Below are 17,812 nucleotides of genomic sequence, written 5' to 3'. Positions count from 1 at the left end.
GAAAAGACAATATAATGTTTAAGAATGGATGTGGCCAGTTTATTATATGCTCATTTTGCCACGCTGGGGATCTGCAAATGTGTGGCAGGCCCAATCCCGACTTCTTCTCCTTGAGAAGAGGGAGGAAGTTGCCGGTCAAGAGGGACAGAGGTCTATCCTGCCATCATTCTTATGAAGACATCTTTCCATACATGGCTAGCCTTTGTCTTCAAGAAAGTCAAAATTTTAAAAAAGAACCCTGGGGATAACACAACTTACAGTGTAGTGGCTAAGTGCAATTCCTTGTTTATGGGTGGAGTTTCCACCAGGGATACTATCTGTATGTTGGTTTTATGTTCTATGTGTTTTTATGGGTTACATCCCAAATTCCTAATAGTATGTTAATTAGCCTCCATCAAATTGCCCCTACTAGTGTAGCTATATAAATGCAGGAACATTACAGTGTAAGACAGTGGCGGCCCGTAATGCAGGGTGCATGGATTCCAATGGGGTCTTTTTTTTTGTTTTTTTGAAGCACGTGAGTAGAGCCGGAGGCTCACTTTTGTTGCCAGTGGTTTAGTGTACTCACTTTTGTTGCCAGCGGTTTAGACATTAATGGCTGTGTGTTGAGTTATTTTGAGGGGACAGCAAATTTACAGTTTCAAGATACAAGCTGTACACTCACTACTTTACATTGTAGCAAAGTGTCATTTCTTCAGCGTTGTCAGATGAAAAGATATAATAAAATTATTACAAAAATGTGAGGGGTGTATTCACTTTTGTGAGATACTGTATATATTTGACTTGTGTTGAGTGTCATTTAAAGGTGCCTGCAAAAAGATGTCTGATCCCAGAGTGCCAGGTGGGTTGGAGTATTCACAGGGTCAGGGCGATGCAGATGAACAGGTAAATCAAAGCAGCCCTCTAGGGGGCTGTGCTACATAAAAAAGTTCATCCAGTTCCTCAGCTGATTAAACCGTACCGACTCATCCATCAAGGTGCACTATAGTGGAACCAGTATTTTAACATAGATATTGTCTTCGAGAAGTGATTGGAGTGCAAGGTATGAATACAATTGGAGACTCAGTTAGCTTGGTTAGAGCATCCATTGAGCCTAATCCATTCCAGTGGCTCATGCTTCAAAGCGATGTGAGGAGAGATGCCAGTCCTCCGCTCTCCGAGACACGCTGCTGCTAACACTTTTTTCATCCACCTCTACTCCGACTCAATGGTTCACACATGCATAGTTGATGTTCCGCTGTCATACACATTTGACAGGATCGGCATTTATTAAACCTCACTGTGTGTTTTTAAGGTGACTTGGGTAACCCGCGTGGTGGACCCCATGGTTAACGCGTTTTGCATGCTCCTAATTGTGGTGGGCTTCATCAGAACCTGTAGGGGGGCGCAATCGGTGGCTCAATTTATAGATACCCAACGCGTAATACCATCATCAGCCACAGAGGGCACCTCATCAAGGGAACACATTAACCATTAAAATGAACAAAGATAAAGGCTGGCGACTGTATTCTCTGCAATCAAATCCCTCAAAAATGTATGTGTGTAACTATACATACTCCTACCGGTTCCCTATTATATGGGGAAAGGGAAAAGAGAAAGACAGAGAGAAGGGAAGGAAAGGAAAAAGAGGAAAAGAAAAAACAGGAGAGAGAAGAGAAGAAAGGGAAAAGGAAGGAAAAGAAAAGGGGGGAGAAGGACTGGGAAGGGGAAGAGGAAGGGAGAGGATTTAAACTTCTTCAAACATATTGTGGAAGGACAAGGAAAAAGGAAAAAAGGGAAAAAGAAGTACAAGGTCAGTATTAGACCAAGGTACACTATAAACAGATAGGGTCATCATTTTTTCACTTTGACATACCATTTGGGGTCGCTTTATACCTACTTTATTTTGGGGTACTTTCCCCCTACTTTTTTGTTGTGCTTGGTCTGGGTATGCTGACCCACACCTTACAATGGTGCAATAATGGATGCTCAATTTGTCTTCCCTCTCCAGGTGCCATTTGATTTTAGTGGCACCAACACACCTCTATATTTTTGTTTCTATTGTTGGGTTTTTTCACCCTTTCTTTGCTGGGAGTAGACAACTGTGGACAGTATAACGAAACCTCCACCTCTCATTTTTTGTTTTTATAGTGTTTGTGGTTACAGACTGGCGACTATATATCATGGCATTTAAACTTGGGGAGGAGATTGAAGCTGAAATTAAAATGGTCTTTTCAAGTGAAAATAAACAACCTCCCAAGTGAGATAGTGGACACTATTAGAGAAAAATGTAAAAACCATAAAAAACTCACTATCAGATATTTGAATGTTAACATTACATTGAACATCAGATGATACAAAGAGGTCTTAGAGAGAGAGTTGTCCCATCTGAGCACTTGCATACAGATAGGTTCCCAGAAAAATGGAAGGCGGCATGTCTCAGGAGAGAAACTGAGGTCATGCAACTAATTATTGAGGAGGAGAAAGTACAACTAGGAGAGATCAACAAATTGACTGAGGAAAGTGTAAGCCAACTTGACCCCTTCAAAGATGAACCAGAATTCAATAGACTAAATGAATTGCTAAGGAAAGTGGATAAAACTAAAAAAAGGGCCACAAAACAGACCAAATTCAGGAGGGATCTAGAGGATTGGAGTCAGGGCACATTTTTTGATTTAAATGTAAATAGAGGAAGGAGAAGATCCCGTCGGAGACACTTTACTCTAGCTAGGGACAAGGCCTCTTCCTTGGGGAGTAAGGAAGGCACATCCTTTAAAATAGTCTCTTTTTAGAGAAATAGGGAGCCAGTGCCAAGGACTGCACTATGAAAAGGAAGCCCCCCACCCAAGTAGACCAGGTAGGAAAAGAACAAGGAGAAGGAAAAAACACACAAAAAGGGAGAACAACAAGATCAACCAGAAACAGGAGGAAATAATGATAGACTTTAGTCATAGGAGAGAAATAGGGAAAAGTGACCTAAAGTTGATCAACCTCTCCAACTTTGACCTACAAGAGAGGCATATTAGCCTCTTCAAAAAAGGGTTGTCTTTTTCTCCCACAAGTGCAATGACTGAATTTGAGGTCTTTAAGGACTTAAATCTTTTCTAAGAAAGGTAACTTACAGAACCTTTTTTGAGAAGTCTGATACTAGTGAGGCAATTGTTAGCAACCATGCTAAAAAGCAGGAGCAATTGACCTTAGAAAATCTAGTGAGTCTACTGGAGGAAAATATGGACAGACAAGTCAGGAAGAAATAAGTCAGAAGTGGAAAAGGCAGGCTAATCTTAGGATTAGATCAACGAAAATGCCTACCATAGGTAGCAATAAGTGGATAAGCCTTTTTCTTGATCTAGTGCGGGCTGATCTGAAAGAGATTGATTGGGATAAACAACTAAGTGACAATCTGACCAAAGAGGAATGTAGAGCCCTTAAAGAACTAAAAAATGCCCCAAATATAGTGATCAAGAGTAGCGACAAAGGGGGCAACGTGGTTGTTATGGACGATGATGATTACATTGCTGAAGTAGAGCAGCAATTAAGAGATGTGTCAACTTATCTAAGTTGACGAATAACCCCTTTCCCAATTCGACATTTCAAATTAACTGCAAGCTATCCTTGGCGATGGAAGCAGGACTGTCAAAAAAGGAACTGGACTATCTGAAAGCAGAGATCTATAACATTCCAGTGTTCTACATAGTACCTAAGATTCACAAGAACCCCCTAAAACCACCTGGAAGGCCCATAGTGTCAATGGTTGGAGGTCCACTGGAAAAAGTGGGCAAATACCTCGACTTGTTGATTAAAGAAATTATGTATCTACTCCCCTTGTACGTAAAGGACATGGCAGATATACTCAGGAAGTTACAAAATCTGGTGATTCCTGAGGGGGCCTTACTTGTGGGAATTTTTGTTGAATTGTTATATACGTCAATACCCACGAGTGGGACTACAAGGCCATCTCTCACTTTTTAGAACAGCACCATCCCACAATGGGGGCTCAAAACTAATTTCTTTGTGAACTCTTGGACTTGGTTTTAAGGCATAATTTCTTTACATTTTTGGTAAATTGTTTCCAACAAATTAGGGGGACATCGATGGGTTTACCATGGGCACCGGCATATGTTTGTTTACATCTGGAGCTTTGGGAAGAGCAAGTGGTGTACCACTAGCCACTGTATTGTGCCCATTCTGCTACCTGAGCACACTACATTGATGATGTGCTGGTGGTCCGGATGGGGACAGTTGAGGAACTTGACGAGTTCATGCTGAAACTTAATGGCAATGATAGGAATATTTGCCTCACCTATAACTTCCATTACTCTAAGATCTCGTTCCTTGAACTGTCTATTTCAATTGATCAGGGACGACTCAGTACATGTACTTTTAGAAAGAAAATGCAGCCGACACTCTCTTGTATGCAACAAATCACCACCCTGAGTCCCTTGTTCGAGGGATACCGACTGGTCAATTCCTCAGAATAAGAAGGAACTGTTCAGATTTTGACCAGTTCGAGAAGGAATCCTCCTCTCTCTATAAGCGTGTTAGATAGAGAGGATATTCACATAAGGTGCTCACAAAGGCCACAAAAAGAGCTCCAACTATGGAAAGACGAGAGTTACTTTCAGTAGTTGACCTGGGTGACACTGGGACGAAGGAGGAAATGGATTAGGTGTATCACAAAATTTGGAGCTCTATGGGAGAAAGCCAAGAAAGTCCTTTATCGTCATTGGCATAGTCTTACTTCTAATCCCCAGTTGGCACGGATAGTGGGACCTCATCCCCAGGTGGTAGCCAGATGGGCCAACAATCTAAGGGACCTTTTGGTCCATTCTGAGTTTTCTAGAGCCCACCTAAAAGCCGGTTACCAAGGACAACTGGGATGTACCCTAGTAGGCACTGCAACATATTCCCCCTCATGGAGAAAACAAAGGTGTTTACCAATGTGGAAAGATCAAAGAGTTATCAGAAAAAAAGTTTAATCAACTGCTCCACGAGTAGGGTTATCTATATGTTGGAGTGCCCATGCCAGAAGTTTTACATCGGTAAAACAAAGAGACCCCTTCAAGTAAGAATTGGGGAACATTTACGCATGATTAAAAAGAAAAAGCTAACATCAGAGAATGAACACGAGAAACTGAACCCCATGGTGCAACATTTCAGAGAAATACATGGTGGTAGAGTTGACGGCCTACGAGTAAAGGGTATAGTGGCTCTTATGTTAACGTAAAGAAAGGGTGATTTTGATAGGGTTCTTGAAAAGGTTGAAAAAATAAGTGGATACAGTATATAACCTTGGTACACTATTTCCGGCTGGTATAAATCGCAAACTGAACTTTGGGGTATTTTTGGATAAATGATGACCCTATCTGTTTATAGTGTACCTTGGTCTAACACTGACCTTGCACTTCTTTTTCCCTTTTTTCCTCCTTTTTTTCCTTTTTTCCTTGTCCTTCCATAATATGTTTGTTGTGTTAGTAAACCCAGGAGTCTGCATTCACTATATCTGGTCTCCCACAGTACACAGAACATGTAAATTATTTTAGTAAATAAAAACTGCTAAATACCTTTTCTCATCAGCAGTATATAGCAGTCTTGTGACTTCTATCAGTGTCTGGATAAAGCTTGTAGGAGGAGTTTTCACTCTCATGTGACTGTCCTATAAGGCTGCTTTCTGGACAGTGCTGATTGGCCCTGTGCTGATCACATGCACTCTCCCAAGAAAAAAAAAAACTCACTAGAAATACACACCAAACTGAGCATGTGCAGCTTGTCCCCTAGCCTCCCCTAGCCTGTTCTATCAGAAGATGAATTGGGGACAGTGGAAGAAGGGGAGGATCAGAGAAGACATAATCAAACAGCCTTTTTTACACAATGCAGAGGATTAACCCCTTAGGTTCCACAGTGGGTATAACAAGCTTGCTTTACTGCATATACAGACTGATTTTACTGTTGTGGGTTTAGTAACACTTTAATTCCTCTTCCTTCCCCTTCCCAGTCCTTCTCCCCCCTTTTCTTTACCTTAATTTTCCCTTTCCTCTCTTTTCTCTCCCTTTTTTTGTTCCTCTTTTTCCTTTCCTCCCCTTCTCTCTGTTTTTCAATTGTATTCCTACCTTGCACTTCAATCACTTCTCGAGTCACTCTATATTACAATACTGGTTCCACTATAGTGCACCCTGACGGATGAGTCGGTATGGCTTAACCAGCTGAGGAACTGGATGAACTTTTTTACATAGCGGGCATGATCCCAAGTTAAAATTGAAAAAAATATATACTAAATATATATACTCGCGCTAATGGTGTGACAAAAATAAATCAGTGAAAATAGAAAAATTGTAGCTGCTATACACAAAGTGCTAATCACTTGGAAAACATGAAAAATATAAACATAGCGCTCGCAAACACAATATATAAGTGAAATAGAAACTGAGTATTAAAAAACACAAAGTCCAAAAAAAGGTGACTCAAGGTGCTCCAAACCAAAGTGAAGGGAAGAAAGGTGCTTCAGAAGATGCACAACACCCCCTTATGTGTCCCCACTCACCAGATCCACATGACCCCCAGCTTTTCAGTCTGGTGGGTCACTTAAGGCTTGGTATGGATGTCTTTTAAGATGGTGAATAAGACATCAGGTCATCAAATTCAGGGTTCCTTGGTGAAGGTCCATGATGATGCCCCATGGGAGGGCGAAACGTTGACGCTATTTCCGGGATTACTGACGTCACTTCCGGTAGTTTGGAACGCACGTTTGGAACGCATGCCAGAAACGGACGTTTTATACAATCTACTCCATGCTTGATGCTTGTTTTAATCCTATGTTTTGTTTAATCCTATCCTTTGTTTAAATAAACCCTTTTTCTACGGTACTTCACTATTAGTTCCATTTTTTAACTTCTGGGTACGTGTTTGTCAGGCTGAAACCCTTCACCAAGGAACCCTGAATCTGATGACCTCAGATCTTATTCACCATCTCAAACACATCCATACCAAGCCTTAAGTGACCCACCAGACTGAAAAGCTGGGGGTCATGTGGATCTAGTGAGTGGGGACACATAAGGGGGTGCACCTGAATCTTCTGAAGCACCTTTCTTCCCTTCACTTTGGATTAGAGCACCTTGAGTCACCCTTTTTTGGACTTTGTGTTGTTTTAATATTCAGTTTCTATTTCACTTATATATTGTGTTTGCGAGCGCTATATTTATATTTTTCATAATCCCAAGTTATCCCAACTCAAAACCTGCGCTTGGAAAACCGTGGATGACAGTGAAAAATATGAATAATGCAAACCAAAAATTTGAATATTGAGATATTTTCACAGATTGAAACCAATAAATTAAGAAAAAGAGCAGCGCTATAATCAAGTGATTAAATATATATAATCAAAACATTCTAAATCTCAGTATCGACATAAATAACTTGTGAACAATTGTATAACACCTGTGTGCATCAAAGTCCAAGTCCAAGTACATAACACCCATGTGCATCAAAGTCCAAGTCCAAGTACATAACACCCCTGTGCATCAAAGTCCAAGTCCAAGTACATAACACCCGTGTGCATCAAAGTCCAAGTCCAAGTACATAACACCCATGTGCATCAAAGTCCAAGTCCAAGTACATAACACCCGTGTGCATCAAAGTCCAAGTCCAAGTACATAACACCCATGTGCATCAAAGTCCAAGTCCAAGTACATAACACCCGTGTGCATCAAAGTCCAAGTACATAACACCCGTGTGCATCAAAGTCCAAGTACATAACACCAGTGTGCATCAAAGTCCAAGTACAAATACACTGGTATTCTGTAGAACTTCTCAAAAGAATGGAGAGTTCATGAAAAACTGAAACAAATCCTTCTCATAGGTATTCAGATGGAGATAGAGTGCATCACATCACCAAAAGGGTCTCTAGATCGTGACACCACCACCTTAATCAAGTGCGGGCTTACCAGATTTATTGGACCTTCTAATTAAAGAGAGGTCAGATGAGCGTGTGGCCAAAACACCCTGGCCAGGGTATTCCTAGGACTCTCCCACAAGATCACCTTATAATCCCTTCTTTGGGGTTAAAAGCGCCCGCTAGCGGTTGAAAAGCACCACTTAAACAGCGGTAAAGTGCTGCTAAAAAAAGCGACGCTTTGCCGCGAATATGCCCGTGGCTCCAGTATGAAAGGGGTCTTACAAGTGTTTATTTTGGGTCAGTTGTGATTGATTGAATGGCTTCCTGACTCCTTATATTAGAAGCCCCAGTTTGTGTCTCTGCCACTCCCACAAAGCTATAGTAAAAGTGTATAGCTCTTTCTTTCTCACCCTTCTGGCTGGAAATTGTAAAAAATAAATATTAATATGCAATATTTCATAAATAAGATTTTTTTTTTGTAAAATATAACATCCCATGACTGATATGTGATACTGCAGATACAATTGAAGTATAGATATTGGACACTCTTTTTTTAATGTGTAATTTACTTGTTTGTTTATGTAAATTAATGAAATGTTTGCAAAAAAGAATAAAAAATATATATATTTTTTTTGATCTGAACATAATAAATATATGTAAATAAATATTAAGACACTATACATTGCCATTAAACTGAGTTTTTTTTTTCCTTTTTTTAAATTTCTATTTTAAAGGATACAATTAGATTGCCTAATCACATTTTGATGAATTGATTTATTTTTAATTCGCAGGAATGAATTATTAATCCTCTCCGGTTTTGATGATAATTGTTCCCCCAAGTAATTGGGTTTAGTATAAATATGGGACCATGCAGAGAAATGTTATAATTTAAAGACAATTTTACATACAGGCAACAGAGAGCAAACTCCATCACTGTATCAGCTCAGCTACCAACAGAATACGCAAGAAGATACAAAATAATCATATCCTTGGAACATAAATGACATTTTACAAAACACTTTGATGAAACAAAGTCAATGTATTACTTCAAAGATATAGAAGTTCACATTGAGTTTTATTTTAATTAAAAAAAGGCAATTTTTTTTTTCTTTTATTGTAACGTCTTGGCCATCAATGGAAGGAAAAGATTTAGCGTTACATTGATAACATTCATTGGCTCACCTAGTTACATTAAAATTCAAACTTCAAAAACACATTAAATCATAACACGAATGGACAAGTTTAATTCCTCTGTGTTGCTTTTCTAACATTGAGTATGTATATTTTATAGTGCTAGATAATTATATATGGAAAGTGGGGTGATATACACATTCATTTTAGATTGAAGAAAAACGTTAAAGCTGTATATAAAGCCAACAGTGTTTTCTTTTCTAGTTATGGAATATGGAAAGGTTGGAACCTCCATCAGGTTCTATTGCTGTCTATGTCCACGCCGGGGAGATTTACCCTTCACTATCACTTCTGCTGACCGTTGTCTCTGGTTTAGAATGTAATGGGAAGTCATTTGAACAGGAGGTGAAGGGAAATCTCCCAATGGGGAAAAAAAGTCTAAATGAGGGGATTCCTTTTACTTCCTGCTGTGTATCTGAGAGAGGAAGCGTAGGACAATCTCCCCAACAGGACACAGACAGAAAAAAACCTAACCAAGGTCTTATCCATTACCTAATATATAAATATAATTAAAAAAAAACAAAAAAACATACATTTAATTTATTATTCATGGCAATAAAAACTTTATACATTAAAATCTATGAAAATGCACTGCAGATTCTCTTTAACCCCTTAATGCCTGAAAGTAAAACATATCAAAGTTTTTCAACGTTGACATGTAAAACCGTGCATATCATCATAACTCCTTAAGCCTCGTACACACGATCGGATTGTTGGCCAACAAAACCGTGGAATTTTGTCCGAAGGGCGTTGGTCCAAATTGTCTTGCATACACACGGCCACACAATTGTTGGCCAACAATTAGGAACGTAGTGACGTACTACGTTGTTTTTCAGGCTCTTTAGCGCCACCCTTTGGGCTCCTTCTGCTAATTTCGTGTTAGTAGAAGTTTGGTGAGTGTTGATTCGCGCTTTTCATTTCGCACTTTTCATTTTGCGCTTTTCAGTTCGTTTCTGAACGGCCATTCGCCATCCAGACATGTTGCGGAATCGGAGGAGATAACGTGTTATTTATTATTGGCCTTGGAGTTATCGCTTTGACATTATTTTTTGGTTGAATAATAATGATTTGATTTGGTATATTTTCTATATTTTTGGATGCATAGAATGTGCTTTTTGGTTACGTTCTATTGGCAGATAGCGTGTCTAATCTTTTTTTTTTATAATGCACAATAAAAGAATTGTGTAGAATAATACTTGGCTATGTGTTTTACTTCAAATGACAGTTTGGGAGTAGGCAGTTACATTTAAAAAAATACAATGTAAAATTGACAAGGGACACCAACATAGTTGTATCTTTGATCTTAAAAATTACAGGATAATGGTGTTGTGGTAACTTGCCCAAATAAAAAAAAAAAAAAAAAAAAAAAAAAGCATAATAATATTATTTTTGATATCACTAGAAAAAAAAAGCCCTTGAATATTCATTTACAATAACTCCATCAGTATCACCAGCAAAGCAGCTTCATTATTATCCCATTAAAGAAGAAGAGAATTGTGCACTGCATTTGGAGATTTCATAATTTGCCGCGTCACGAATGTTAATCCTCCATTACGAACGCTAGTTTACAAGACCGACTGCTTCTGGCTCGTCCTTGCTTCTGAGCATGCGTGTTTGTACTTTGGACTTTTGTCTGACAGACTTGTGTACACACGCTCGGAAAATCCGATAACACACATTTGTCCGCGGAAAATTTTAAAACCTGTCATCCAACGTTTGTCCGCGGAAAGTTCGACAACAATTGTCCGATGGAGCATACAAACGGTCTGACTTTCCGCCAACAGCCTGACATCCAACATTTCCCGTCGGAAAGTGCGATCGTGTGTACGAGGCTTTAGTGTGCCCAGTGGAATTATACCTTGTTTTTTTTTTTTTTTTCCAGGACAAATTGGGACTTCATTTTGTGGTAAATGGTAACGGTAATAGCAAAGCTTAGTTGTGAAAATTGTATTCATACTTCAAAACATACTCCCCGTGACCTATGACCCAGCTTTGACCTTTGACCCTCACACTGACCATGACACTAACCAACATCAAGCCCTAGTTAGTTTTATTGCTATTATTATTATTATTATTATATTTATTTATTTTTTACACTAATTGTTTTTGCTTACATTCTTCTTCTCTGACTAGGAAATAAAAAAATTCAACGTGTCTTTTTCTCCTTTTAGAGAAGAAAGAAAATGGTCCTTTTTACTGATTGACCACTGCGATAGCCAATCACAGGGGTTGATTTACTAAAACTGGAGAGTGTAAAATCTGGTGCAGCCAATCAGCTTCTAACTTCATGTTGTTCAATTAAAGTAATACTAAAGTCTTGTTTTTTTTTTTTTTTTAGTAAAAAATAAGAAACCTGTTATACCTAACTTCTCTGTGTAATGGTTTTGCACAGAGCAGACCAGATCCTCTCCTTCTCGGGTCCTTTTCGGAGCTCCTGGCCCATTACTCAGGTTGAATGCCGAAACAGCAAGCAACTTGCTATGGGGCCACCCGAGCCAAGCCGCAGCTCCGTGTATCCGTTCAGACATGGAGCCATGGTTCGGCTCCGCCCCCTCTCTCTCCTCATTGGCTTACTGATTTTGATTGACAATAGCGGGAGCCAATGGTGCCTCGCTGCTGTCCCAGCCAATGAGGAAGGGAGTCCTGGGCAGTCAAGACACACCTGCAACATCAATGGATCTAGATTGGGCTTCCTTTACAAAAACTTTAAGCTTTGACAAAAAAAAACTGGAAGCCAATTGGTTTCTCTGCAGAGATGCACCAGATTTTGCACTCCCCAGCTTTAGTAAATCAACCCCTTACACCAGAGGTCTCCAAACTACGGCCCTCCAGTTGTTCAGGAACTACAATTCCCATCATGCCTAGTCATGTCTGTGAAGGTTAGAGTTTTACAATGCTTCATGGGACATATAGTTCCGCAACAGCTGGAGAGCCGTAGTTTGCCCTAAACTATCACAGTAATCACAAGATAGAGCACAAGTCGGTGACAGCTCGGTCTCCTCACTCTGAGCGTGCAATGGATGACACTTGCAGCACAAGTGCTGGTGCTTGTATATGGGGTGCCTTAGAAGAATGTCCACTTACAGGACACCGCATATAAACTAGATTACCAAAAGTATTGGGACGCCTGCCTTTACACACACATGAACTTTAATGGCATCCCAGTCTTAGTCCGTAGGGTTCAATATTGAGCTGGCCCACCCTTTGCAGCTATAACAGCTTCAACTCTCCTGGGAAGGCTGTACACAAGGTTTAGGAGTGTGTCTATGGGAATGTTTGACCATTCTTCCAGAAGAGCATTTGTGAGGTCAGGCACTCATGTTGGATGAGAAGGCCTGGCTTGCAGTCTCCGCTCTAATTCATCCCAAAGGTGTTTTATCGGGTTGAGGTCAGGACAGTCAAGTTCCTCCACCCCAAACTCGCTCATCCATGCCTTTATGGACCTTGCTTTGTGCACTGGTCCAAATCATTTGAAGGATGGGTGGATTATGGTGTAGGGTGGTTTATCAGGGGTTGGGCTTGGCCCCTTAGTTCCAGTGAAGGGAACTCTTAAGGCATCAGCATACCAAGGCCATTTTGGACAATTTCATGCTCCCAACTTTATGGGAACAGTTTGGGGATGGCCCCTTCCTGTTCCAACATGACTGTGACACCAGTACACAAAGCAAGGTCCATAAAGACATGGATGAGAGAGTTTGTGGTGGAGGAACTTGAATGGCCTGCACAGAGTCCTGACCTCCACCCGATAGAACACAACTGTTCCTATAAAGTTGGGAGCATGAAATTGTCCAAAATGGCCTTGGTATGCTGATGCCTTAAGAGTTCCCTTCACTGGAACTAAGGGGCCAAGCCCAACCCCTGATAAACAACCTCACACCATAATCCACCCATCCTTCAAATGATTTGGACCAGTGCACAAAGCAAGGTCCATAAAGACATAGATGAGTGAGTTTGGGGTGGGGGAACTTGACTGGCTTGCACAGAGTCCTGACCTCAACCCGATAAAACACCTTTGGGATGAATTGGAGCGGAGACTGTGAGCCAGGCCTTCTTGTCCAACATCAGTGCCTGACCTCACAAATGAGCTTCTGGAAGAATGGTCAAACATTCCCATAGACACAAGAAAAAGAAAAGCCGCTCTCAAAGCACAGGTTCCAAATGATACACACCCTTGATAGGCACTCAGGGATCAGAGAACAAACCAATAAGCCTGGACGGCAGCACTCCGATACAACACCTTTATTGGGTTAAAATCCAGTGAACAGCAGTCAATCTATACGGTACAAAAAATTCCCATAGACACACTTCTAAACCTTGTGGGAGCGCATGCTAACACAACCACCAAGTCACTATGCATGTCCGGTGGCGTCTAATGCTGAGAGCTATGGGCAGCAGTATGCACATGCGCATACACTGAAGCACATCCATCCTACCTTACAGTTGCATCATTTCACAAAACTCGGCTAACTGTAAAGTCTGGTCGAACAGACCAAGGCCTGCTGTAAACCCGTCACAGTAAGTACGTCACAGCAAGTCATAAAATAAACCAAAAAGTTCAACATTAGAAAAAGTTGCTAAACAAATCAACCAAGAAATTTGTCACTCTAGATATAATCTGCTCTTCTACATTTTCTCACCTGCTTCTGCTTCTGAACGACCTTCACACATGGGTGACATGACCTCACTACAAGGCAAACATGGCTTTAGATGTGGAAGTAGCTGCCAAAATCTGCAGAAACCCAGTAAGGCCCCTTTCACACTTATACGACTTCAAAGTCGAGCGATTTTACCGCAATTTCGCGGCCGCGATTTTGTTGCGATTTTACCGCGATTTTGCCGCGATTTGGAAGAAGTACTACTTTGTACGACTTTGCCACATTTTTGGCATTAACAAATTAAAACATACAGTAGTTGGTATGAATCATAAGGGGGAACTCCACGCCAAGTTTTAAATAAAAAAACTGGCGTGGGTTCCCCCCCAGGGGCATACCAGGCCCTTAGGTCTGGTATGGATTGTAAGGGGAACCCCCTACGCTGAAAAATCGGCGTGGGGGTCCCCCCAAAATCCATACCAGACCCTTATCCGAGCACACAGCCCGGCCGGTCAGGAATGGGTGTGGGGACGAGCGAGCGCCCCCCCCCTCCTGGACCGTACCAGGCCGCATGCCCTCAACATGGGGGGTGGATGCTTTGGGGCATGGGGGGGGGGGCGCCCTGCGGCCCCCCCACCCCAAAGCACCTTGTCCCCATGTTGATGAGGACAAGGGCCTCTTCCCGACAACCCTGGCCGTTGGTTGTCGGAGTCTGCGGCGGGGGGCTTATCGGAATCCGGGAGCCCCCTTTAATAAGGGGGCCCCCAGATCCCGGCCCCCCACCCTATGTGAATGAGTATGGGGTACATGGTACCCCTACCCATTCACCTACGGAAAAAAGTGTCAATAAAAAACAGTACACAGGTTTTAAAGTAATTTATTAGGCAGCTCCGGGGTCTTCTTCCGACTTCGGGGGTCTTAGTGGTTGAAGTTTTTTTCAGGCTGGCATTTAATTTAGGACATGGTTCTAAGTAGGTGCTAGGTTGGACCTACAGAGCCTGATAAAAATAACATTTGAGCATTGCTTGTGACTGTGTAACCGTACAAAGGTGCGGTATTGATTTTGTTTTTCAAGTTGTTATTTTATTTACAGGTACTTATATAGCGCCGTTAATTCATGCAGCACTTTACATATATATACATTGTACATTCATATCAGTCCCTGCCCTCATGGAGCTTACAATATCAGGTCCCTGACTCACATTCATATATACTTATTCAAGGGCCAATTTAGACAGGAGCCAATTCACCTATCAGCATGTCTTTGGAGTGTGGTAGGAGTACCTAGAGGAAACCCACAGAGGCACAAGGAGAATATACAAACTCCAAGCAGGTAATCTCGTGGTTGGGATTCGAACCGACGACCCTAGTGCTGCTAGGCGAAAGTGCTAACCACGTAGAAGTGATTGATTCTGTGTGAAACCAACCAACAATCTGGAAAATCTTTGTAAACAGTAGCCTAACCAATGTTTTCCTTCCTCTAGAGCAAGGGTCTCCAAACTGCGGCCCGGGGGCCAGATGCGGCCTTTTGTCTGCCTTTATCTGGCCCTTGTGGCACTATTCATGCCACTAATATGAGACACTATTCTGCCTTCTGACACCAAAAATGGGGCATAATTTAGTACACTGGCACTATTCATCCCCCTGATATCATGGGGCACTGTTTACTCCCACTGATGCCTGGAAATTTTCTATTCTGGCCAAAGTCTGCCCTCCCCCTAAAGTCTGAAGGACAGTAAACTGGCCCTTTGTTTAGAAAGTTTGGAGACCCCTGCTCTAGAGAGAAGATAAAGACTTCACCATCTATCCACCATTCATGTTTGCTAAAAGAATGCGTTACATCCCAATGGGCCATGCATCTACAACCAACTTTAGTCTAACCAACCTTTTCTCTTCATAGGTTCCATTCCCCTTATTACAGACTGGCTCTGCATTTGGTGTCTATGGAAGTATAGAATACTAGTTGGTCCGATCCATAATGGAAAGTTCTGTACCTTCATAAACTATCCCTGGAATTCCTTGTATCTGTAAACACCGTTTATCACCTAAGCCACATTACACAACTTTTAAGTAAAAGGAGTACAGAAGGACCCAATGGGCCACCTAAACAAAACAAAAGTGACCGTGTTTGTGTTCTCTGGACTAACACATAATGAACAGCTGGCCGCATTTCTCTTTACTTTTTTCTTGAATGTTTACCTTGTTTGTGTTGTGTTTAACTTTGGCATGATGTTCATAGTCCTTAAAGCCCCAAACCTTCACACACCAATGTACTACTTTCTTAGTTACCTCTCTTTGGTGGACCTTTTCTACTCCTCAGTTATAGCTCCTAAAATGTTGGCTGACCTTATGTCCAACATAAAGTTAATATCCTTTTATGGCTGTGCGTTCCAGTTCTTTTTCTTTGATGCTTTGGCCGTCACAGAAGCACTTTTACTCTCAACTATGTCCTATGATCGATATGTTGCTATCTGTCACCCTCTCCGTTATGTTTCCATTATGACCAACAAAAAGTGCTTGAGTCTTGCTTTCCTTAGTTTTTCTATTGGTTTCTTGCAATCTATAGTACAAACAAGCTGTGTGTTCAGTCTTGAGTTCTGTGGCCCAAACCTCATAGACCATTTCTACTGTGACGTACCACCACTGCTTAAACTGGCCTGCTCCAGCACTCTGTGGTGTGATTCAATAACGTTCTTCTTTGTTTTTGCTTGTGGTGTAGGCTCATTGATGCCCATCTTGGTGTCATACAATTTCATAGTTTCTTCCATTCTAAAGATAAAGTCCAGTCATGGGAGACAGAAGGCATTTGGTACTTGTTCCTCACATCTCATGTGCATCTCTATTTTGTACGGGACAGTTTTTTTCATTTATCTACGTCCTCCTAACAGTGCCCTTAGGATTCAAGATAAGTCGGCGTCTGTGTTTTACACAGTCATGATACCAATGCTGAACCCTCTTATATATAGCATGAGAAACCAAGAGGTGAAACAGGTTCTCAAGAAAGTACTTCACATACATCACTGATATAGACAGACTTGCATGAGTTTGTGGTTGTAAATTTTTGATGCTCAAGTCAATCTGTGCAAATAACATTCAGAACATCTATCATGCTCTCTGAAACCAAGCGGGTGAATGGGAAGCATGGGTATTTTTAAATTCTTTTTTATTCTTATTAAATGTTTTTTACTTTCTTTTCAGGATGTAGAGCAGTGGTCTCCAAACTGTGGCCCGTGAGCCAAATGCGGCCTTTTGCTTGCCTATAGGCAGTCCTTGGGGCACTGTTTCACACACTGATACAAGGCACTATTCCTTCCAAAGACACTAATGATGGGGCTCTTACCTTCCACTGACACCAAGGATGGAGCCCTATTCCTTCCACTGACACCAATTATGGGGCATTTTTCCTTCCACTGGCACCAATGATGGAGCCCTATTCCTTCCACTGACACCAATGATGGGGCAGTATTCCTTCCACTGATACCAACGATAGAGCGCTATTCCTTCCACTAACACCAATTATGGGGCATTTTCCTTCCACTGACACTAATTATGGGGCATTTTTCCTTCCACTGACACCAATGGTGGAGTCCTATTGCTTCCACTGACACCAATGATTGGGCACTATTCCTTCCACTGGCACAATGATGGGGTATTAGTCCCCCCCCCACTGACACCAAGGATGGGACACTAATCCTACCACTGACACCAATGATGGGGCACTATTCCTCCCACTGTCATAAATAATGGGGCACCATTCCTCCCACTGACACCAATGATGGGGCACTAAATCTCACACTGGCACCAATGATGGGGAACCATTCCTCCCATTGACACCATCAATGGGGTACTGAATCTCCCACTGACACCAGTGATGGGGCATCATTCCTCTCACTGACACCAATGAGGAGGCACTGATTCTCCCACTGACACCAATGTTGGGGCACTATTCCTTCTCCTACTGACCACAGGCATAATATAATTTTTTTACTCCCACTGACCTCCAAGCCTGAGACATTGTCTAATCCCACTGACATTGGGGCATTTTCTACTCCAAATGACTACAGTACACCCCCCAGTGGCGTCGCTAGGCGGGGGCGGGGGGTGCGGTCCACACAGGTTGCCACCCGCTATAGGGGTGACACCATCCCAAGGGTGATGA

The 17,812-nt window shown here is 41.7% G+C and overlaps 1 protein-coding gene across 1 annotated transcript; it reads left to right on the top strand.

The window, feature by feature from the left end:
* Positions 1-15,747: 15,747 nt before the first annotated feature.
* Positions 15,748-16,677, top strand: LOC141134335 (olfactory receptor 5A1-like). Its single transcript, XM_073623908.1, has one exon. It carries the CDS (start codon positions 15,748-15,750, stop codon positions 16,675-16,677), a length of 930 nt encoding a protein of 309 aa, XP_073480009.1.
* Positions 16,678-17,812: the final 1,135 nt, after the last annotated feature.

This window comes from Aquarana catesbeiana, linkage group LG03 (genome assembly GCF_042186555.1).
Source record: "Aquarana catesbeiana isolate 2022-GZ linkage group LG03, ASM4218655v1, whole genome shotgun sequence".
Taxonomy (NCBI): Eukaryota; Metazoa; Chordata; class Amphibia; order Anura; family Ranidae; genus Aquarana; species Aquarana catesbeiana.
The sequence above is the reverse complement of the archived record's forward strand: the minus strand, read 5'-3'. Positions and strand labels throughout refer to the sequence as shown.